This window comes from Balaenoptera physalus (assembly GCF_965194825.1).
Source record: "Balaenoptera physalus genome assembly, chromosome: 4".
NCBI classification, from domain to species: domain Eukaryota; kingdom Metazoa; phylum Chordata; class Mammalia; order Artiodactyla; family Balaenopteridae; genus Balaenoptera; species Balaenoptera physalus.
Genome location: NC_138891.1, coordinates 17,736,733 through 17,761,023, shown reverse-complemented (window position 1 = coordinate 17,761,023; position 24,291 = coordinate 17,736,733). Strand labels below are relative to the sequence as shown.

Here is a 24,291-nt window from a genome sequence, read left to right as displayed (position 1 = left end):
TATTTTATTTTTCGGCTTGCTCATTCTCTGACAGAGCGACGTGGCTGGATTGGAGTGGTTGGAAGTACCCGGACGTTAGGAGAAGTTCGGGGAAGAGGTTTGTTGTTGAGCCCTAAACCAACAGGTGGGTCAGTTTTGCAGCTTCCCTGCACTTCTGGAGATTGTTGCAGCTCAGCATTTTCCAGATTTTGTTTGATAAAATAGTACTGGGTCAAGTAGACTTCTGCAGGACTTCTCAGAGCATTGTGTGTTGTGAACTACAAAAGGGGAGAAAGTGGGCATTTTTCTCACAAGGAATCTGGCAGCCAAGTACAGCTTGGCGTCCACTTTGAAAACTGACTCCGAGTGTCTCTGGGGGAGAAAGTACAAAGGCAGAGGTGAGCCGGCTGTGCCTCGTGCATCGTGGGAAGACACACAGGCAGAGTTTGCTGCCCATGGCGATGGTACCCGATCCTGGGACCAGAGCTGAATGATGCTTTGAACTCTGAAATGCTTAACGTCTTGTCAAGTCACAGGCTGATTTTCTTTGACAGTGAATGTGCTAGAAACTAGAAACTCAAAATGAATATTAACACCTTTAAAGTAATCCCTCGGGAGGCCACATTGTATCTTTTAAAATTGTTTGAGAATTACCCTCTTTGGCATGCAGAACAAGTTCATGAGCTACACAAGAAAGTCAGTATTGTTATTCTGTGAAAATACATTTAACAGGCAAAGGGTTAAAAGAGCTCTTACAAAATCAACGGGGAAAAAATAACGCATCAATAGGAAAATAGGTGATTCACTAAATAAGATTTAAAATGGCAAATAAGTATATGAAAAATACTACACTGAAAATTAAAGAAATACACAAAAACAATGAGATGTCATTGTTCATTGATAAAAATGTAAAGGATTAATAACAATCAAATGTCAGTGAGTGTATTTATTGGTAATCTAGTTTTACATTACAAACCACCCCGAAACTCAGTGGCTTAAAACAATTACCAGCTCACAAGTCTACAGGTTGGCTGGATAGTCTCGTCTGACTGATCGCAGGTCTTGGCTGGGCTCGTTCATGTGTGTGGTCAGTGGGAGGGTTGGCAGGAGAGCAGCTGGTCTAGGGTGGCCTCACCTGAGATGGCTCTGCTCTGCTCCATGTGGTCTGTCATCCTCCAGGAGGCTAGCCTGGGTGCAGTCACACGGCAGTTGTGGCTGGAATCCCAAGAATGGAAGTGGCAGCTGCAAAGTCTCTAGGCCTAGGCTCCGAGCATGCACAGAATCACTTCTACCACATGCTAACTGGGCAGATCACATCATCAGGCTGGGCCAAATGTGAGGGAAGGAATGAAAGACCTCTTCTTAGGAAGAAGTACAAAGTATTGTGGCCAGTCTTGCCATCAAACACAGCAAGGATGAGCAAAATAGGCATTCCCTTGCACTGTTGAGAGGATCGTAAACTTAAAATCATTCATGAGAAAAGTTTGCCAATATCTAACAAAAGCCTTAAAAATCTCCATACCTCTTGATCCATGTTTAAGAATGTATTTGAAGGAATTGATTTGAAGAGTGTGCAAAGCAGTGTTTATCAGAATGTTCATCACATCATTGTTTAAATAGCAAAACATTCGGGAAATGTTAACTATCGAACAAAAAGAGATTGCTTATAATGATTATAAACCATTTATAGAATAGAGTATTATGCAGCCATTTAAAATGATGACTTGTGAAGATGACTTTATATTCACTGACATGTAAAGACTTAAGTGAAGAAAGCAGGATACAAAAAGCATGTTTATTATAATCCTGCTTTTCAGTGTCATCTTCTATTTTACATCTTTCTGTATCATACAAGTTTTTGTTTTGTTTTAATTCTGCTTTGACTTTGGTATTTGATTGGTATTTTAAAATTTTTATGTTAATTTAAATTAACATACAGTAAAATTGGATTTTCTGGTGTGGAGTTCTATGAGTTTTAACACATGCACAGATTCACGTCACCACCACCACAATCAGAATACAGGGAAGTTCTGTCACCCCAAAAAGTCTCTTGTGCAGACTCTTTGTAGTCACATCCTCCCGTCATTCCTAAGAGAATTGTTGAGAAGTACAGCTTGATATGGATGTACCACAAGGTGTTTATCCATTCACCCACCAAAGGACATTTAGGTTGTTTCCAGTTTGGGGTGATTATGAATAGAACTTCTATTAACATTTGTGTATAAGTCTTTGTGTGAACATGAGTTTTCACTTCTCTGGGATAAAAGCCCAAAAGTGTAATTGTTGACTCATATGTTAAGTACATGTTTTGTTTTATATGAAACTGCCAAACTGTGGTATCATTTTACAATCCCACCTGCATATATGACCTTGTCAGCATATAGTATTGCCACTATTTTTTTTATTATTGGTCTTCTAATAGGTGTGATATCTCATTCTGCTTTCAATTTGAATTTTCCTAATGGCTAATCATGTTGAACAACAGCAAGATGTTGAACATCTTATTTGGTGATATATCTATTCTTTTACCCATTTTCTAATCGGATTTTCCTTGCACTTTTGTAAAAAATCAATTTGCCATATTTGCGTGGGTCTATTTCTTAACGCTGTTATGTTCCATTGAGCTATATATCTATCCCTTTGCCAATATCACACTGTTGTGATTACTCTAGCTTTATAGTACATCTTTTTTTCCTTTTAAGTGATTTAAATTAATTTATTTATTTTTGGCTGCATTGGGTCTTCATTGCCGCGCACCGGCTTTCACTAGTTGCGGCGAGTGGGGGCTACTCTTCGTTGCGGCACGCAGGCTTCTCATTGCAGTGGCTTCTCTTGTTGCAGAGCATGGGCTCTAGGCGCACAGGCTTCAGTAGTTGTGGCACGTGGGCTCAGTAGTTGTGACTCGCGGGCCCCAGAGCACAGGCTCAGCAGTTGTGGCGCACGGGCTTAGTTTCTCTGTGGCATGTGGGATCTTCCTGGACCAGGGATCGAACCCGTGTCCCCTGCATCGTCAGGCGGATTCTCATCCACTGTGCCACCAGGGAAGTCCTATAGTACATCTTAAAATCAGTTGGAGTCCGCTTAATTTTTTTTCAAAATTAGTTTGGTTATTCTAGTTGCTGTACCTTTCTATCAAAATTTTAGAATCATCTTGCCTATATCTACCATCTATAAAATTCCTCCAAGGAGTTTGATTGAAATTGCATTAAATTTATAGATGAATTTAGGGAGAATTGCCAACTTGACAATATTGAGACTTCCAGTTCAGAACATGATATGCTTCCCCACTTATTTTAGTCCTCTTTAATTCGTGTGATCATATTCTTTAGTTTTCAGCCTAGAGTTCCTGCACTTTTTTTTAGATTTATACTTAAGTATTTCATTTTTAGAGATATGAGAAATAGTAATTTTAAATTCAATTTCTAATAATTTATTTCCAATACAAATATAATTGATTTTAGGGTGCTGACCTTGTATCCTGTGACCATGCTAAACTTACTTTTTAGTTCTAGGAAATTCTTTTGTAGCTTATTTGGGATTTTTCTTTGTAGACAGACATGTCATTTGTGAATAGGAGAGTTTTATTTCTTCCATTCTGATCTATATGACTTTTATTTCTTTCTCTTGTCCTATTTCACTGAGTAGGACTTTCAGTACAATGTTTATTAGGAACAGTGAGAGTGGCCATCCTTGCCTTATTCCCAATCCTAGGGGGAGAGCATTCCAGTTTTCACTATTAAATACACTCTTAGCTCTGAGTTTTTGGTAGATGCCCTTTTTCAGATTAAGAAGTTCCCTTCTATTCCTAGCTTCTTGGGAGGTTTTGTTGAATGGATGTTAAATTTTGTCAAATGCTTTTTCTGCATCAGTTGATATGATCATGTGGGTTTTCTTCTTTAGCCTGCTAATATGGTGAATTACATTCATTGATTTTCAAATATTGAATTAGCCTTGCATTCCCAAAGTAAACCACAGTTGGTTGTGGTATGTTATTCTTTTACTATATTGCTGGATTTTATTTTTCTAATATTTTGTTGAGGATTTTTATGTTTATGTCCGTAAGGGATATTGGTCTGTAATATTCTTTTCTTATACTGTCTTTGTCTGGTTTTGGTATCATAAAATGGATATAAATTATTCGATACTCTTCTGTTTTCTGAAGGATCTTTTGAAAAATTGTCATTGGTGTTATTTCTTTTTAAATTTTGTTAGAACTTGCCAGTGAAACCGTCTGGGCCTGGTTTTTGTTTGCTTGTTTGTTTTTGGAAAATTTTGAACTACAAGTTTAGTTTTAAAAATACATATAGGAAAATTCAGGTTATCTACTCATTGGGTGAGTTTTGGTAGTTTGTAACTTTCAAGGAATTGGTTCACTTCATTTTAGTTGCAGAATTTCTCTTCATACAGTTATTTGTACTATTACCTTATTATTATTTTAATATATATGGGGTCTGTAGTGATATCACTCATTTCATTCCTGATATTGGTGTCTTGATTCCTGATTTGTGTCTTACCTCTTTTTTATTTGGTCACTCTGGTTAGAGTTTTATCTACTTTACTGATCTTTTCAAAGAACCAGCTCTTGGTTTTGTGGATTATTCTATCATTATTTCTTCAAATATTTTTTTCTGCACCACACTATTTCTCCTCTCTTTGTGGGATCTCGGTGACATGAATGTTAGATCTTCAGGCATTGTCACACAAGTTCCTGAGGCTCTGTTCACTGTTTCTCTCTGTTTTTCTTCAATAATTCCTATTGATCTATGTTCAAGTTCACTGACTCTTTGCTTTGTCATCTCTATTTTGCTATTGAGCATATCCAGATAATTTTTTAAACGACTATATTTTTCAGTTCTAAAATGTTTATTTCTTTCTTCATGTCTTCTACATTTTGCTGATACTTTGTATCTTTCCATTTATTTTAAACTATTTGCCCTCACTTTTTAGAGCATAGTTATCACGGCTCTTTCAAAGTCTTTGTCTGATAATTCCAAAATTGTGTCATCGTGGGGTTAGCATCTGTTGATTTTCTTTTCCTTTTTAAGTTGATATTTTCTAGGGTTTCTCTATACTGAGTAATTTGGGATTGTAGCCTTTGCAATGCTATGCAGATCTGCCCCGCACATGCACCACCCAGCGGCCAGTCTGGGCATTGGTCTACCCCCTAGTTTAGTTCTCAAAGACTGTGATATGATGCTTAGGATGAGATCAAAGCATGCACAACATGAATGAGGTCCATCCATGCAGAGGTGACCACAGGAGTTCATCCATAGCTTTATGGAATTGCTTTCTTGAGCTCCCTCCTCTTTATGACCCACTTCCCAGTCCTCTGGCCCAAAAACTGGGGTTTTAGTTTCCCCACTCTTCTGGGTAGTTCTCACAATTCTGCCTGCATCTGGAACCAATCAGCAGAGAACAAAGAGAGAAAAAAAATCAATGAGTATTTTCCCCCACACTCTTGGGAATCATAGCTTCACTGGTACCTCCCCTCAAAGACTTAGGTGCCTGCCGGGCCACCAAACTCACTGCTGCACTGATACCAGCAGAATTTCCCTGGGGGCTGAGTCAGGAGATAATGGGAAAAAGGGGTAAAAAACAACAGGGGATTTCCCCCACTCTGACTCTTAGAGTTTCCCTTTCTCACTCCACAGACCAAAAGAAAGGGCTTCTCTTAGAGCACTTTTTCTCTGCATCCGTTGTGCACTGCTGGGTTTGGGGCTGCCTTTGAGTCCAGTCTAGGTAATACCATTGGGGGTGGGGAATGGTCAACTCTGCCAATTTGATGATGCTTTAAATTCTAATCTTCTTTCCCAATTTGCCTATCATTTACTTTGCGGAGTCCTCAAATAGTTAGCTCATGCATTCTTTCCAATGCCTACAGTTGCACTCGGTGGGAGAGACAGGGTAGAATTTGTTTACTCCATCTCACCCAGATCTGGAAACTGTCTGCTTATTTCTTGGTTTTTGGTTTTGTAAACAAAAATTATTTACATATTCAAAAGAAAGCTCTAAAACCAATTGTGTTTTATTGATCAAACATCTGTCATGAGACATTGCACCCTTTCCTGGCAGCGTCTGGCTGAGAATATCACCTCCTATTCCTTTGCAGGGACACAGCTGACTGTGGAGGTCCACCCTCAGGATGCCATGCCCCAACTGCTCAAGAAGTTCTCCTTGGCTAAACGTACGTACGTACAGGGCTACTCATGTGTGGAGGGCTGGCAAGGAGGATTGAGGGTAGCTGGAAGGGCCAGAGCTCAGCCTGGACACCTTCTTGGGGAAGGAGAGGAGTGACCTGGGCCTACACACTGGGAAGAGGCAGAGACAGGACAGCTTCATCCTGGGGCACTCTCTTCTCCACACTCAACAACCCCTGTTCTTAAGTCTCTGCCATTAGGTGTGGGTAACACAAGGCATTTAGCTAAAGATGAATTTCATCACAAGAGTGCTGTTGTTTTTAGACACCATTTATTGACTGCCTGAAAAGTGGCATGCACAGTGCTAAGCACTGTACACTCAATAAGCTTTTAACTCTTTGATATGCACCAGTATTATCCCCACCTTTCAGATCAGCAAAGACTCAGAGAGGTGAAATAACTGCCAGTCACCCAGTTAGGAAGCGGATCAGAACCCAGGTCCTAATGAAGTCTGTACCCTTAACCACCGTACCTGGCTGCCTTCTATGCTGTGCGCACAGGCCCAACCCAGGCCCACGATGTCTCCTCTGCTCCCTTCTTTGTCCTCTCCCTGCATCTGTCCATCCTGTGGGTAAACAGGGGCCTGGGGAAATTCTGGCCAAGGAACAGAGGCTGCAGAACAGCCAAGGCTGAGGTTCATGAAGTGAACCTTCATGTCCGCTCATAGAGGGGGCCGAGGCAGCTCCTCCAAGGCTGCCTGGTCCTGCAGCCCTCAGTAGCCAGGCCCTCGGAAGGGCAGGCAAGTGTAGAGAGGTCAGGCCCTGGGAGTTGACTGGCTGGGTTCAGATCCCAGCTGCGTGACCTCAGGCAAGTGGCTTAACCTCTATTTTGGACTCAATTTCCTCATGTATAAAAGGAGGAAAATAATTCAACATCCCTCATAGGATTGTCATGAGGTTAAATGAGATAGTCAATAATGCACAAGCCAGGTATAGTAAGTACACAAAAAATCTGGCTACTATTTTGAACCCCCATCACTCTATCAAAGAATGTAGGTGGAAACAAAATGTGGGTGTAAGAAAGACAAGGCCCACTGTTTCTCAGAGTGGCCTATGTACATTTGCAAACTTCTGTGCATTTGAAGACCTACAGTGGCCTTCAAGGGCAGAGAAAAACTTGCCTTGGCATCCCCACCTCTGGCTCCTCCTGGTTCCATCAGGGACCCACATCTTCCTGACCTGGCTTCAGATCAGCAGAAAATTCTCTCCTGTTGCCTGTGGAGTCTAATAACAATTGCTGACCATTCTGCCTTAGCAGTCCTGGATTTACAGGATTTGGTTGTCCTTGAACCTTCCCGAGGAATAATTCCCCTCTCCCCCCTTTCATGAACTGCCTAAGGTCAGTTCTTGTCCTGGGGTCATCTGGTAGTGAATTCACTGGTGCTCTCAGGATCCCCAGCTGTGGTCCAAGATGGCAGGAGCGTCCAGAGGAGGGAGGAACGCGGAGCTCCAGGCAGGCCCACTGAATAATCGCAAGGCTTGATGCCCAAGCAAATTCTCCCTCTGCTCACAGACTGCACTTCTCTTTCTTGTCATCCCCTCACTGGCTCCCAGTCCTCCCTATTCCTCAGCAGGAAGCCCGGGGCAATCCCAGCAGCAATTCCGTGGTGGGTGGGGATGGGAGCAAGAAGGCTGTGAGAGGGAGAGTGAAGAGGAGAGGTCAGAAACAAGGACACCCACACAGAGAATCATCTGTGCTTGCATTTCTATTTCTTCTGAAGTGTCTCTACTTCTGACCTTTGGGATATTGTAGGTTTCCAAGGCGATAAAAATGGAAACACAAGACCCCGGCAGCCTGGAGGGAAAGACGCCCATGGTAAGTTGCGGGGCCTTCTTTGGAGCCATTCTCTGAGACGGTAAGTTGGTTTAGCCTCATGAGCCAATCTGCGGTCACTTGGAAATGGCTCCCTGGAGCACTGTGCCTGGAGTCTGGGGCCACCTCTGGGCTCAGGGGACAGGAGTATCATGATCGATTGGCAACGTCTGCCATGGACACAGGTAGAGAAGTAAAAAGCTCACATGCCAGATGTGATCCCAAAGCTAAAGCATAAACCCCACCAATAACAAGGCAGCCCATTATGGGAAACATTAAAAACAGAATTCAGAATTGTATTAACTTTAAATGGAATGCCAAGCATCTGTAAGGAGGGAGGCATGTGAATGAGCAGAGTGGGGCAGAGGAAGAAATCCCGAATGGGTAATAGACAGCCTGGGTTCGAATCCGGCTTTTGGTCGTCACTCACCTTCCCTGGGCCTCAGTTTCCCCCTCAGTAGACCAGATGGCATCTAAGGTTTAGTACAGTTTGGTACTTCTTCCCATTGTTTTGCTTTAAAATTAGAATAACTTAGTTAATGCCACTGGTATTTTAAATGTATTTATGCAAAATCATATTCAAATATTATATAATCTGCTCAGAAAGTAAATTTAATGAGGCATAAATCATTATGGATATTCTTAATGTTCAGATATTGTAGAATGGAACCGAGAAAGGGTAAAACTAATAATAGGGTTTTTCAGTCCCATTTTAGAAACACCATCCTTCTTTGAAATGGGGGCGGGGAGACCTCATTTGCAGAGCTGACGCTTGTTAAATGTGTAAGTCCACTTCATATCCACTTAGGTCACCGTGACGGCCCTTGTCAGAGGATGGCAGGAGCCAGAGTCCGTGGGGGGAAGTGGGCACCAAGAAGCGGGGAAGCTTGGCAGGGCCTGTTGCCGTGTCTCCCCTCCCTTCTGAGGGTCTGGCTGGACAAGGGCCGCATGGTAGACCACCCAGGATAGGCCCTGAAGTGATCTGAGTGATGCAGGCGAGAAATCCCAGCTCTGGCACCAGACAGTCACTGAGCCGCGATAGCGCTGGGCTTCTAGGGAGCGCCAGGGTAAGACTGTACAGGACAGAAGGCTGGGGGCAGGGGGACGTCCAGGGAATCCTGGTGCTTATTAGAGGAGCAGAAAATGAAGAAAGAAAATGCTAGGTTGCCGGGCGAGGCCACAGCCTCACGGTAGAGTTTGCACAGCCTGCCTGCCCACCACGCACCCTGTGCCCTCTGAGGAGAGGAACAGCCTCGGATCCTGGATGTGTCAGAGGTCACAGGGACCAGCACCTCTCCTCGCCCCACACCCTCCTCCCCCCCCGCCCCCCCCACGAGGACTCCTGCAGGGCATCAGCAGGGACCGGGGGAGCAGAGAGAGGGGGCCAAATCCAGTGTGAGGCTGAGAAGGGAGAAGGCCTGGGTCCTAACAGGAAGGGACCCACAGCAGTGGGGAAGTGCAGAAGGACCCGTGTGGCCTGCTCCTGACGGCTGAACTTGACTGGAGGCTGGGAGCTCCTCTGTGACCAGACGTTGACCAGCTCCCTGACCAGCTGGCACTGCCTGACCTCCAGTGCTGGCCCAGAGAGGGTCGTGGAGCAGCTCCAGCCAGCGCTGGTGGCGTCCCCACCCTCTCAGCACACCTCTCAGGTCTATAGCACCAAGGAAACGACTGTATCCATCTCGGTGGGAATGGCAGCACTCTCCAAAATGCTGTCCCCCGCTGTTCTACAGTCTGACTTACAGCCCTGGTTCTGGCTATGCAGCCTCTACACTTGCTGTTCTGGTCTTCCTGTAGCTCACGCAGTTACTTAAAGACATTTAATAAATTATTTTTCTGCTTAAACTGAAAAAAAAAAAGGACTCTCAGAGTCCACGAGGGTTGTGTGGGTACACGCAGGCGCAGCCCCACACCGGGCACAGAGGCTTTGCACCCCCGCTCTGCGCTTGCCTGCAAAGGACCCTCACCCTGCACCCTCCCAGGGAGAAGAGTGCTGACCTTACCACGTGATCCACCGTCTCTTTCACTCCCCCAGGTGCCGCATAGATTGCGCCTGAGGCTGGGCTGCTGGCTTTAGCACTACTGCCCAGTCACCGGAGGGGGAGGTCACCGGACTAGACCCCAGGCCTTGTGCAGCCCCACCAGGCACTTTCCCATGTTACTCTGCTCTTCCCAGGCTTGCTGTCATGTCCTGGGGTCCCACCAGCACCCCTTACTCACCCGGAGGTCCCTGACATGGCAGGCTGAGAGCTGATCCACTGGAGTCAGGGGATCAGTGCCCCTTTGGCCCCATCCGCCTCTCACCCCCGCCCTGTCCTCCTATCCAGCTTGCCTGATTTTGGTCAGCCTGGCTCAGAGGGCCTTAAATAAGAAAGACCCAGCCAGAGCCCAGGCTCTTCTCCGGGCTGGGACAGGGGTTTAGCTGCCCGTCCATCCATGGGTTGGTCTGACCACTGGTCAGTCAGCCCTGCAGCAGCTGCCTGGGGCTGTCCTGTGTCCTGGCCTCCTCTGAGAAAAGCTGTGTGTAGAAGAGTGACTCTGAGGCCCAGCTTCCCTCAGGGGCCCCCCACTGTACTTTGGGCACCTGTTGTCAGAACTCTTAACTTTCTTGGGGTACAAGTGGTCAGTCTCCAGCTAACCATGGGCAAGGGAAGAAGCCTGTCTGGGTGCCAAACGCACCTCACCCTACGGAGGCCCAGGTGGCCCAGGACCATCATGCCCTCTCCCACAGCCGGGTGCCCTTCAGACTCCCCTGGGCACCGTGGCCAGGACATCAGTGGCGAGCGGCACTGCCTGGAAGCTTCCCACAGAGCATTCATTCCTGGAAGAGCTAGCAGGGAATCTGCAGGAAACTGTGGGGTGGGGAGAAGGGATTCTGTCATCAGTCCGTCTGGGGCTGCTGAATTCGTTGAGGTGCAATCCATCACTCTCTACTGCTGACCTCTGGGGTCTGCTTACTGCCCCTGTGAGTCTCCCAGAGGACCAGAGGAGTTACCACGGTTCCCAAACCAGCTGGACTGAGGAACCCTTCTAAACTATTGAGAGTTTCAGTCTGGGAATCATGTTGAAGGTCAGGCAGTCACAGCTCCTCAAAAAGACAGGGAGCCCTGGGCCAGGCAGTCTTGTTGGCCAGTCTCAGCCCCTGACCAACCTCCTTGTGTTTCCAGCCTACCCCTGGGATCGCTCCAGCCTGAAATCCATGCCCCTGGACCTGCGGCAGTTTGAGAAACTGGACACCTATGCCTCACAGGTAGGAGAGCCGGGCCCTCTGCCGGCAATGGCCACCCCCACAAGGCGGCTTGGAGTTTCCCAAACCAGAGCGGCAAAGGCTCTCCCCAGACCCCTCCTGAGTGTATCCTGAGTCCCTTGGATGGACAGTACGGAGCGCCTTTCCACAGCGTGTGGGAGGGGGACAGAAGGCCCCCGGACAGAGGCCATTTCACCTTCCCACCCCACCCATGGTCCTGATGCTTTCGCCCCAGGCTACACACCCCGCGCCACCCCGTTGGCAGGCGCCTCCGGCCAGCCCTGTCCCATCCTCCCCTGCCCATTGGGGCACTGCTGCTGCTGAGCCCGGCCAGCCCCAGCCCATGAAGGAAGGGACGTGAGGATGGGGGGAGGACCACAGATGCAGATGGCCAGCACCCACATGACCACAGCAGTCCTCACCCCGAACACGTGGGCGGCTGAGCTCCCACACCTCTGGGCCTGGGCACATCTGGGGCGGGTGTGGGGAGGGGCAGCTACAAGAGCTGATGCCCTAGGGACACACTGGGGTCCTGGGAGCCGGGCAGGAGCCATACCACAGAGAGTCTGATTGGAGCAGCTAAGGAGCTGGACCCGTTGCTAAGGTCAGAGTGAGCAATCCTAGGCCGATAAGCCGGGAGATCGTCTACAGTCCTAGAAAAACCACCCTGGGGTTGGCACATAGTGGACACTCAGGAGCCTTGTTTGCTGAACTGATGAGTGATGATAGGAGCTCGGATCAGAGAGTCTGATTCAAGGCAGGGACACCAGTAGGGGGTGTCCAGCTGTCCCGTCAGGAGGAGGCATCCCTGGATGAAGCGGGGACACTGAGAACGGAGAGGAGCTGGAAGCAGAGGGGAAGGACCCCTCCCCAGTGTGTGTGCAGAGAGGCAAAGGCGGGGCAGGGCTTGCCCAGTCACTGCGCTGAGTGGTGGAGGGCAGGCAGGGTAGCTCCTCGGCACGTGGAGCGAGGGGGCAGGAGCATGTGTCGGGGGGTGACGGTTTGTGTGGGATGCAGTGGGCTCTAGTGCCTGTGGAGATGACCCCTGGGCAGCTGGATAGACGAGCCTGGGGCTGTATCTAGCCTGGAGAGGTCTGGGCCAGAAACCCTGCTTTGGGAGCTGTCAGATTCAGCTAAGAGCTGAAGCCATAGGGAGGGTGCCGTCTTGGGGAAGGCAGCGCCAGGAGCCACCTGAGGCCGGGCGAGACCAGGAAGGGTCAGTGTTCTAGAAGGTGCAGGCTTGGTTCACTCTGGCCAGGCGAGGCTAGACAGGCTCCCTTCCACTGCTCAGCACTGAGGCCCTTCGTACTTCCAGGGGGGCAGCTCAGAGGAGGTTGAAGGCCTCGGCCAGGCTCCGGCAGGCTGAAGGGCAAATGGGGGTTGAAGGCGGAGGGGGTGGAGGGAAGACCCCACAGGAGCCTGGCAAGGAAGGGAGACTAGATGTGGGCAGTCCTGAGAGAGAGACTGGGGGGCGTTTTGAAGAGACACGGCAGACAGGAGAGGCTGGGGCCGCCAGGACAGGGAGGAGGAGGTGAGGACACGGCCGAGCAAGGACAGTGCCTGAGGAAGGAAGCACAGGCTTTGCCAAGGCAGGCGGCCGGGCTCCGAGGCCGGCAGAGAGCCCAGCTGAGCAGGAGGAGGGCTCGTTGGTAAGGAAGTCTTGCCTGGGCCTTGTTGAGTCCGAGGCCAGGTCATCTGCGAGAGTGAGGGGAGGGAAGGGGGGCGTCCAGAGTCTGTGCAGGGTGGGATATGTTGTCATGGCTGCCAGAAGGGATGGACAGGCTGCTGGACAGGCTCAGAGAGCAGTGAGTGGGGACCAAAGGACCAGAAGCCATAGAACCGAAGCTGGGGATTAAGTCAGGAGTCAGCCAGGCTGTAATGTGGGCCTGCAATGTGTGCTTCTAGGCCCTGGGAGAGGGACAAAGACAGGACTGTGGTGTTGGAGCAGCTGGGCGAGGGGGGACGCAGAGGGGCCTGGCGGTCTCCCTGTGCTCAGAGGGTGGGTGCTGGAGCTCCCGGGTGAGCGGCGGATCCGTCCCAGGGGAGAACAGGTCAGGAGGACCTAGGGTGGGAGCTGACCGAGGCGTGGGCAACCATTGCTGAGGTAAGCGCACAGGTGCCCCTGCTTCTCTAGAAAGAGTGAGCATGGCCAGGGCTGCCTTTCCAGCAACCCCAGCCCTGTTTCCTCCTGAGGATCCCTGCAGAAAACCTAACTTGCTCTTTTTTTATATATTATGGTAAAATATATGCCATATAATTTGCCATTTGAATCGTTTTTAAGTGTACAATTCAGTGACATCAATTACATTCCCAATGTTGTACAACCATCACCACTGTCTACTTCCAAAATTACCCCAAGCAGAAACTTTGTACCCGTTGAACAATAACTCCCCATTCTCCCTCCTCCCAGTCCCTGGTAACCTCTAATTTATTTACTGTCTCTATGAATTTGTCTAGTCTAGATATTTCATATAAGTAAGAATCATACACTGTGTCTTTTTGTGTTGGACTTGTTTCACTTAGCATTGTGTTTTCAAGGTTCATCCATGTTGTAACACATCTGAGAACTTCATTCCTTTTAATGGATGAGTAATATTTCATTGCATGGATATACCACATTTTGTTTTATCCATTCATCTGTGATGGGCACTTGCATTGTTTCTACCTTTTGGCTATTGTGAATGTTGCCCCATGAACATTGGTGAACAGGTATCTGAGTATCTGTCTGCAGTTCTTTTGGGTATATACTTAGGAGTAGAATTGCTGGGTCATACGGTAATCTCATGTTGAAATTTTTGAGGAACTGCCAAATTGTTTCCCACAGCAGCTGCACCGTTTTACATTCCCACCAGCAATGTACAAGGGTTCTAATTTCTTCAAATTTTGCCAATTTTTTTATGATTGCCTTTTTTTTTTTTTTTTTTTTTTTTTACTATAGCTATCCTAGTGGGTATGAAATAGTATCTCACTGTGGTTTTGATTTGCATTTCCCTAGTGACTAATGACATTGAACATCTTTTCATGTGTCTATTGGCCATTTATACATTTTTGGAGAAATGTATATTCAAGTCCTTGGCCCATTTTAAAATTGGGTTGTCTTTTTGTTGTTGAATTATAAGGGTTCTTTATATATTCTGGATATTAAACCCTTATCAGGTATATGATTTGCAAATATTTTCTTCCATTCTATAAGTTATCTTCTCACTTTCTTAATACTGTCCTTTGATGCACAGAAGATTTTTATTGTTATGAAGCCAAATTAATCTATTTTTTCTTTTATGTCTTGTGCTTTTGGTATCATATCTAAGAATCCATTGCCAAATCCAAGGTCACAGTGATTTACCCCTGTGTTTTCTTCTAAGAGTTTTATGGTTTAAGTTCTTATATTTAGGTCATTGATTATTTTTGAGTTAATTTTTATATATGGTATGATGTAGGGGTCCAACTTCCTTCTTTTGCATATGGATATCCAGTTGCCAGGTACCATCTATTAAAGAGACTATTCTTTCCCCATTGAATGGACCTGACACCCTGGTCAAAAGTCAATTAGCCATAGACGTATGAGTTTATTTCTAGACTCCATTCTGTTTCATTAGTCTATATAACCCTTATGTCGATATCACACTGTTGTGATTACTGTAAATTTAAGTAAGTTTGAAATCCAGAAATCTGTGTCCTCCAACTTTGTTCATCTTTTTTCAAAATCGTTTTGGCTATTCCAGGCCCCTTAGAATTCCATATAAATTTGAGGACTGGTTTTTCCATTTTTGCAAAAAACGGCTGTTGGACTTTTATAGGGATTGTGCTAAATCTGTCGATCGCTTCGGGTAGTGTTGACCATGACTAGGCGCTGCTGCAGCGCCCAGATGGCCACTTGGCTGGCCTAGGAGCTGCAGAGAGAAGATGTGATGGCTCTAGGGCCAGTGGTTCAGCTGGTCAGCACTGCCCGCCGCGTCCAGCCCTGCATCAAGGTTGCCCTAAGCCCAGCCTTTGAGCCTCTGGGCCTCTCCTCCTTCTCTGCCCAGAGGAAAGACAGTGCTGGCTGCAGGTGGCAAGACATCGGGCTCCCCACAGCCCTTGTCTGGGCCCTGACGTGGCACACCCCTCCCACTTCCCAGGTGACAGTCAAGAGCGGCCTGGACGCGCTGGTGAGCGACCTGCTCCAGGAGGCCCACAGTGACCTGGAGAGGGTCCGTGCCATCTGGATCTGGATCTGCCACCACATAGGTAGGCCTGCCTGTGGGGCCACTGGCTCTGGGACCCTGTTCCCAGAGGAACGTCTCTGGGCTTGACTCCATCACCCATGTGTGTGGAGGAAGAGGGAAGGTGGAGGAGAGGGGCTCTCAGATGGCTGGGTTCAATAACCAAGGTTAACTCACTGTGTGCTAGCAGTCTCCATGAAGGGTGCATGGGCGGGGATCCCACGTGGCCCACTGCCCACAGCCAGAGCTGAGGCCCCTCACCCAGCGGCAGCCTTCCCTCAGTCCTGCCTTCCTGGGCGACCTGCTCCACAGAGATGAGACCCCAGGGCAGAAGGTCGTCTCCAAGAAGGAGGAGGCTGGGGATGAGACATAGCTATTTGAAAAGTTACTGCATCACCAGAGGTTTCTCAAAACACCCGCGCCAGGAAGGGTGGGCAACCCTCTCCCGGCTCCCTGCTCCCACAGTGGGGGCCTCAGCCGCTGCTCTCAGCCCAGTCTCCCGGTCCTCAGAGCCACCCCAGGGGACCTGGGTCTGTGCAGCTGCCCACAGCTCTGCCTGGGACAGCCTTGAGAGTCTGACCAGCTCAAGCCAAGCCCACAGGCAGCTGCTAAGGGGAAGCTGGATGCCACACCCCGCAGTCTATGGAGGAGCTGGCTGGTGGGGTGGACTTCTAGTGACTTCCCTGTGACATAGAGACCGGCAGGGCTTCCCTGACCTGCTGCCACTGGGCTTTCTCTTTGTCCTCCCAGAGCAGCAGTTAGGGATGCAGCTTAGAGGATGAACTCGCCTGACACAGGTAGGGCATCTGCCATAGGACCTGAGGAGCCACCTCCTCCAACTCCAACCCCGGCGCGCAGCCTGGGCTTTAAGTGGACAGGATGAGAAACAGAACATCCGTCAGGACTTTGTTTGCTGCCCCCCCCACCCCACCCCCTCACACACACACACCACACACACACACACACCACACACACACACACCCAACATACACACACACACCACACACACACACACCCCCACACACACAAACACACACCACACACACACACACCTGACATACACACACACACACCCCCCCACACACACACACCCGCACAAACCACCCCGCCCCACACGCACACATGCGCACACACACACACACACATACACCCCCACACACACCCACACACAGCCCACACCACCCCACACACGCACGTGCACAAACACACACACACACACCAAAAACACGCACATCCACCCACACCCACACACACACACCACACACAGACACACACGCACACACACACCCCACCCCCCGCACACACGCACACACACTCCACACACACACGCACACACACACCCCACACACACACCACACATGCACACACACACCACCCCACCCCACCCACACACATACACACATACACACACCACACACACACGTACACACACACACACACACCCCACCCCACACACGCACACACACACACACACACACACACACACACACACCACCCCCCATCCCCCACCCCCACACACACACCTCCTTTGTGCCCTCAAAGGCCACAGGGATTCCGCCTCAGGGCCTCCCCCATGCCTTAAGCTCTACTGTTACTGAAGTGACTGTCTTCTCTATTTGGGACAAGTTTTAATAGCAGCTCAGTTCACCCCCTGCAGGTCAGTGTGAGGCCTTGGCCTTGGGGGCTGCCGCAGGGATGGGTGAGCAGCCTCACTGGCCCTGCCTGCAGAGCTGCGTTGAGGTGGGGACACGCGGGCAAACCCCAGCCCAGTGCTGTCTTGGTCCCTCCCCTCCCAGCCCCTCCTCAGAGGCCTAAGGAGCCAAGTGGCCCCTCAGCCAGTGCCTTGCTCTTCCTGCCCTCACCCACACACAGAGGGGACATTTGCCAGATAGCACCTGGACTGGGGCCCTGTTCCCTTCAGTCCACAGCGGTTTCTCCCCTGCCTGAGGGAGGCCAACCCAAGTGATGCTGGAAGTCCAGTGGAGGGCAGGGGCGGTGCCCCAGATGGTGGACCCCTCTCTCCTCGGCACCAGCCAGGTCGTCTCCAGGGACCTGGTTCCTCACGGCCTCCTCCTCTGCCCTCCAGAGTATGACATCGAGGCCGCCCAGGAGAAGGACCGCCAGGCCTTCAAACCCACCACCATCCTGCAGACCCAGAAGACCAACTGTGACGGCTACGCTGGGCTCTTTGAGAGAATGTGCAGGTACAGAGGCGTCCCGGGCTGACCACCCTGACCCAGCCCCTCCCCCTGCCAAGCGCCCTGCGCCTTCACCCACGTACCAGGCCTGAAACCCGAGTTTGCAAACTCTGCTCTGAATCCAAGTGAGTCCTGAAAAGGTCAATTTCTCCCTTTTTAACACCAGCATAATTGACTTTGTACCATCTGTCGGGCTTCGGGATACATTAACATAATGGCAGATGAATGCACAGAGATAATTTGGTTATAAAAGGCCCTTTTTCCACCTTCTCCCATCTCTGTGCAGCTGAAGGTTAGAAGAATGGCAGATCTGGGAGCGCGAGGACAGTGACTCCGGGCACCAAGAGGACTGTGAAAGGCTGTCCTCGGGGCTGGCACAGGGGCCCCTCGGGGGACACCAAAGCTCCCCCACCTGAAAAGATCTGTCAGCTGGAAAAGCTGAATAACTAGGAAGCAGCTCGTCTCTCGGAGCCTTTGGGCTCCGTTTCCATTGCTCCGGGAGCGAGCACCTGGCCAGGTTGCCCAGGCGGGTGAGAGCAGGCGAGTGGATGCTCTCATTTGTGTTTGGAGACCTCACTGCAGGTTCTAGGTGACCTGGAGACAGACTCAAGGCCGGGGGAGCCCCGCCGACCCGCACAGCTTCCTGTGCCCGCTCTCTGAGGTCTGCCGTGTTCCCCGGGAAACAGTCAGCCAGCCCTGGGGACCACTGAAAAGCCCCTCCCCAAGGGTGTAGACAGACGGTGCCCACTGCCCCTACAGCCCTCTGGGAGCCGGTCTTCTCGGGCACCCAGACATCAGCCAGCCAGGACTGCAGGGGGCGATTCATCAAACCAAGAGTAGCAACAGACACTTAAGAGTCCACGGGCGGGCAGTCGTGATGCGTCCGTGCTGGACAGCGGCCACAGGATGTCCTGCTCCTGGGGGACACGCATCCCACTCCCAGCCTGAGCCCCAGTTGTCCAGCCTCCCAGGCCCAGCAAGCACAGACATGCCGCTCCACCCCCCTGCTCACCGTCTGCTCTTCCCTTCCCCCACCGCCAGGACCCGCCCCTGAGACCACGGCCCCAGAGGGGACCACGGCGGGTCAGGGTGCAGAGGTGCAACCCATCTCTCAACCCCCGCATTCCCACCGCACCCCAGACCCAGGCACCCCACATGCCTTTGGGCCTCTCCAGAAACCGGGGTCCTCAGCGGCCCCCTGCCCAGGCTCCCAGGCCCTGGGTTCCCGAACAAGACTAAAGGCTTACACTGCCCCGCAATGTCCTCCCAGCTCCAGCCTCACCTTCCTTCCGGCCTCGCCCGCTCTGCCCCTCCCCCCACTTCCAGCTCCTCAGGCTCCTCTGCTCTCCTCCTGCTAACGCTCTCCGGGCGCCGCTGCAGGACGGCCCCCACCTCCCCTCCCGGGATGCCGTCGGCACACCCGTACCCCAGCTCAGGTCTTGCTTAGGCTTTTCTTTACTAACTTTCGTAAATTAAAAATAAAACTTAACTATAGATTTAGAAAGTGCATAGAAGCAAAAAGAAGAAAATTAAGTTACCCTGAATCCTACCACTTAGAGATAACACTTGACATTTTGTCATATTCCTTTCTGGACTTTGTTCTATCATGTAGGCTTTGCCTGTGCTCATTTCTTCTTATAGGTCTTATAGGTCTTATATGTCTTCATATGCCTCCCCCAACCCTTTCTGCTTTCCCTGTGAATACACATCTCAGAATCCTACACACAGTAGGCCCTCAGTGACAGGAAATGACAGGATATTCTTAGCAGACTTGTATGAAATGGACCTTCTTCTCTTTTTAAATAATGGAATAGCCATCCATCTGTGTTCAGCTCTATTTGTGCCTAGCACCTTTCAGCATTTTCATCTTAATTTGCAAATTTGAAAACACTCAGGGTTTTAAGTCATAGAATATATCCTTCTTTATCCAGTAGAAGCCTTCTTAGCATGGTATGGAATGAGTACCAGATTTATAGCAGAAAGACTTCCAGGCCTCAGTTAGTTTACCAGTCCTTGATTTCCAGTCCTTAATGTACCACTTTTTAGTTTTGTTCCTTTTGGAAGGCACTAAGCCTCTGGGAGCCTCAGTTTTCTTATCTGTACACTGGGGACTTTATTGCCTACTGGCAGGACTGCAGGACTAAATGAGAACATGCAGTTTGGAGTTTGCTAACCTGACTTGGGGATTGTTGTGTTTTTTAATCCTCCCTGTCTTCCCACAGTATTGGAGTGTCTTTGCTCTGTAGAACTTTCCTACAGACCCACGTAGACTCACATAGGCTCAGAAAATTGACATTGGCCTTGAGTGGAACTGTCAGCTCTTTGGGCCTGGTCCAGATGCTTAACAACGGCCGTATTCTGGCCTGAAGCTGATCATTAAAACACATCCCAGCGTTTTGCATCATTTAAAGTTAGGTTCCAACCTGGCAGTTACCATGTGAAATACTCTCTGCATTGCCTGGGACATTTAACAATAGCTCACAGTTCGCTGAATTCCTTTAACTTTGGCTTTAAAGATCAGTAACCTCGTCCATGCATCTTTCCTAAGTCCCCTTCCCTTTAAAATAACTGCTGAAGGTTTGGTAAATTCATTAGCGGACTCCTTAATAACTGAAGACGTGTAATCCACACTTGCTGATTTGCCCCTGCTTAGTTGTCAAGGTGGCCTCTTAGCAAGAGTTGTATCCACACGGCCGTCATTACTTCTGCCAGTCCATTCCACCTCCCTGCAATGGCCTCATTAAAGACTGATTTAATAAAGTAATTTGGTGGGGAATTCAGATATTTTTGCAACGTCATTCATTTCTTCATTGTCTTTCCCAAGTAACCAATATACCTTTTTTGTCAGCACTGTTGCTTGTAACTGCTGGACCAGTTTCTTTCTGACTTTCTCTCGTCCAGCATTGATGTCTCTCCTTTTGCCTCCGTTCCCCGACAGCCTTCATGAATTTTGCTTCACTTCCTTGCAAGGGTCAAGCTTAATTCCCCAGAATTCTGCCACTAAGTCAGCCTCCAGTGCAATTTCTCCCCGTTATCACCGCGCTAGCACCACCAGCTATAGCAGATTTTCCAGGGACTTCTGATAAGGCCAGGAGCTTATTACCCGTTTGAGACTTTGGTGCTGAGGAGACTGGTTGCCACCAATCAGATGTCAGTGCGTTTTCCACGCATCCTCCGGCTGTCACAGTGGCGTGCTGCTGCGTGGCATCATGCCCCAGACCATCCCAGAACATCACTTGGTTCCAAAGGCCCAGAAGGCCGGATGCATTAAATAACCTTAAATTATCCTCACCATATATGGCCTCTGAAAGGTGCATCTAAACTCTCCCGTCCTTATAGATACACCAAAGGAGAGTGCTCACGAAGATGAATTACGTCACTATAGCAAACCAGCCTTTAATTTCACTCTGTATACCACCCAGAAGTTTATAGATTAAAACAAATCTCGGTGTACAAAAGGGCTGGTGCAATTACAGAGCCTCCTGAACTGTGCATCAGGAAAAATGAGTCCCGGCGCTGCTTTGGCCCCTGGCCTACTGAGTGTCCCCAGGCAAGTCAGCCTCCCTCTCTGAACTGCCAACTCCTCACTTGTCAGAGAGGAGGCCGCTGAAGTCAACCTCAAAAGGCTCTAAACGGGGCTTTGGAGTGAAAATTATTACCGTGATTACAGTTACTGACCTTGCTCTAAGGGTGGTGGTATAAGAAAAGGGTAAGGGGACCATATAGCAGAAATATAAAGACACCGTCAAATTTACAAGAAATCAACTACATAAATTGTGAAACATAAATCATGGTTATTCATGTCCTGCTGTAGTGTAGAAATCACAATTTTTTTGCCAGTTTAGAATTTACCTTTTTTTGGATTTATATAATATACCTTTCTTAGTTTTTATTGAAAAACATTGATTTGCAATGTTGTGTTACTTTCAGGTGTACAGCAAAGCGATTCAGTTATACATACATATATATATATATTCTTTTACATTCTCTTCCATTATTGGTTATTTCAAGATATTGAGTATAGTTCCCTGTGCTATACAGTAGGACCTTGTTGGTGATCTGTTTTATATATAGTAGTGTGTATATTTTAATCCCAAACTCCCAATTTATCCCTCCCCCACCTTCCCTTTGGTAACCATAAATTTGTTTTCTATGACCTTCTTGAGGACCATTTCAGGAACAGCAAGGCCCTAAACATTCTAATTCACATGTTTGCCCAGTTCAACTGGCCCTTGGGCTTAACGTTAACAAAACCATGTTTCCTAATTTTACTATTAGAAATCACAACGTGTTCATCAGGATGGGAAAAAAGAGCATGCTTCACTGCCTCTCCTATAGCCTTCCCACCCTCGCTTTCTTTCTGTGTGGCTCAGACATCCTGGGAGAAGTGGTCAGAGTTGAGGAAGCCCACTATGGTCAGGGGCTGATATGTGCAGGGTACACTGCCCACCCCAGGCCACTCAGCCACCCTGCTGCCGAGGCCCGGATCGTCTCTGTTTAAAATGACAGTCACAGTCTGGATCTATCACCTCCTCAATCAAACCACTGGCGTTGGGATTTTCAAAACTGTCAAAAGTAAAAACCAAGATTCCGCAGCCTGAGGTTAATTAGATACATCTCCTTGGCTGATCTTTGGGGCTCTAGGATGGCTGGTTGGGGTTCTTTGAGAGGCGGAAACGTTTCTCGCCCTCTGCCCTTCTTCAGTGCTCTCCCCGAGCTTTCCAGCAAATTCCTGCTCCTTTGGGTTCTCTGAAAGGGCCATGCTTATCACTAGCATTTTCGTGATGGTTCACATATCTGCCCCCTTCCGACTATGAGCACATCTAGGGTAGCCAGTGAGCTTTATGTTTAGAATATTACAATTTATTATGTTATAGTATTTATTACATTTTGAAATGATATGATATGTGATATTATCCCCTGGTGCCTGCGCCTGGTACAGTGCTTTGCACAGAGTGTATACAGTTGGTGATCTTTTGATGACCTGAGATGGTGGCGGGTCATCTGTCTAGCAACCAGCAGCTAGAATTACTAGGTCCACACCCTTGCATGAGAGTTATGGATTATTAACAATAATGCTTTACATTATGACTTCTTTGTCCAGTTCATCTAGCACATTGCTGCCAGGTAATAAAATATCCTCATATCATAGTCAAGCATGGCAGAAGCTTACAGCTGAGGGGGTTTTTTCATCTTTACTCTGCCCTAGGCATTCCCCATGGCCCTCCCAGCTTCTCCTCAGCCTGTCAGAAGAGAATCAACCCCTAGAGATCATTTAATGCCAACCTTCCGTTTTGCCCACAGTGAGCCTGGCAAGGTCACGCTGGGGTGAGCCCCGCTCTCCCGGCTCAGCCCAGTCACCGCCGCCTCCAGCCCCGAGCCCTCTGGGAGGACAGCTGGCCACTCGCTTCTCCCTCCTCCGGCCCTTTCCAGGCTTGGGGCGGGGTGTTCACTCTTATTCCCCTACTTGGTGCTCAACTCTGACCTCCACTTCACCCCCGTGGTGGGAGGATACCTCCGCCCGGGGACACGGCTTCTCCCAGGAGGACACTCCAGCAGAGCTCGAGCCAGCCATCTGCCCACATCAGCACCAGCCCCATCTTTCTCACAGCACCTGGAGGCCGCATGGGCGCTCAGCACCTCTCCTTCCCCCCTTGACTCCGCTCAGAGTGGAGTAGACACCCTCCTGAGGCCCGCAGCTCCCCTCCCTTCCTGTAAAGCAGCCCCGTGTGTAAACACTGCTGTCCCAGTACTCCACGCTCCTCCACATCATTCTAGAAATTCATATGCACCGACGTTCTGGGCAAGAAAGGAAAATAACTCACTAAAAGTGTCATTTTCAAGTAGTATTTATGGATTTTTTTTCCAATTCGAAAAGTAACGCATAATCATTATTGAAAATTTTAAAAATAAAGAGAAGCTTAAAGAAGAAAATTAAAACCACCCATAATCCCATCACTAAGAGGCCAGATGACTTTTGTGCTGTCTCTCTCACTCTGCCCTCCCCCATCTCTTGTTTTCTATGCATGCGCACACGCGCGCGCGCGCGCGCACACACACACACACACACACACACACACACACACACACACACACACGCCCTGTGCTGATGGTGGGGTTTTACAGGCTCTTGTCAGTTAACAGCGTGTCAGGAGCATCTCCTACCTCGTTAAATGTTTTTCACAACATTCCTTCTCCTCGTCCACTCTCTGAGTATATGGAGCCCTACCTCCTATGGAAGGTGCCCCCATGCCACGTACCTCAGTCCCACCCCTCTGGCCTGGCATGCGACCCTCGCCTCGCCCCTCTGCCGGCTGTTTCCTCTAAGACTGTAAAGTCAGTCATCACACAGGCTGAGAACAAACCCCCTGGGCCTCATCCCATTGCAGCTAAATGAGGAGGGGGCTCTCCAGGCATGCCTGCTGCACTTCCCTCCCCTGGGGTCCTGGGCCCACCCCTCCCAGGCCTCGGGCCTCTGGGCGGCCCTTCTGCTCCAGGGAGTTGGTGTTGGCTTTTACCAGCAGAATCTTGACATCCATCGGAATCTGGTTTCTCTTGTTCTCTGCCCCTGCCCCCCAAGTGCTCCCGAAATCCTCCCCACGGGCCCAGCTGGTCTGTTCCCATGGGATTTCTTAGGCAGCCTGGGAGGCCTGGAG

At 49.1% G+C, this 24,291-nt stretch overlaps 1 protein-coding gene across 6 annotated transcripts in view; it reads left to right on the top strand.

Moving 5' to 3' along the window:
- The window catches only part of KY (kyphoscoliosis peptidase), a 52,484-nt gene that overhangs the window by 16,984 nt on the left and 11,209 nt on the right, over positions 1-24,291 (top strand). For 5 of the 6 annotated variants that reach the window (XR_014263382.1, XR_014263383.1, XM_082461001.1 and 2 more), the window contains 6 exons: positions 35-124; positions 6,089-6,163; positions 7,929-7,991; positions 11,156-11,238; positions 15,354-15,462; positions 17,524-17,641. Coding sequence is in view for 4 of the 6 variants with exons in the window: in XM_082461001.1 (XP_082317127.1) it covers positions 35-124; positions 6,089-6,163; positions 7,929-7,991; positions 11,156-11,238; positions 15,354-15,462; positions 17,524-17,641 (538 nt within the window). In the remaining 2 variants the exon portion in view is untranslated. The remainder of the gene's footprint in view (positions 1-34; positions 125-6,088; positions 6,164-7,928; positions 7,992-11,155; positions 11,239-15,353; positions 15,463-17,523; positions 17,642-24,291) is intronic. The other variant, XM_082461003.1, reaches the window with a different exon arrangement.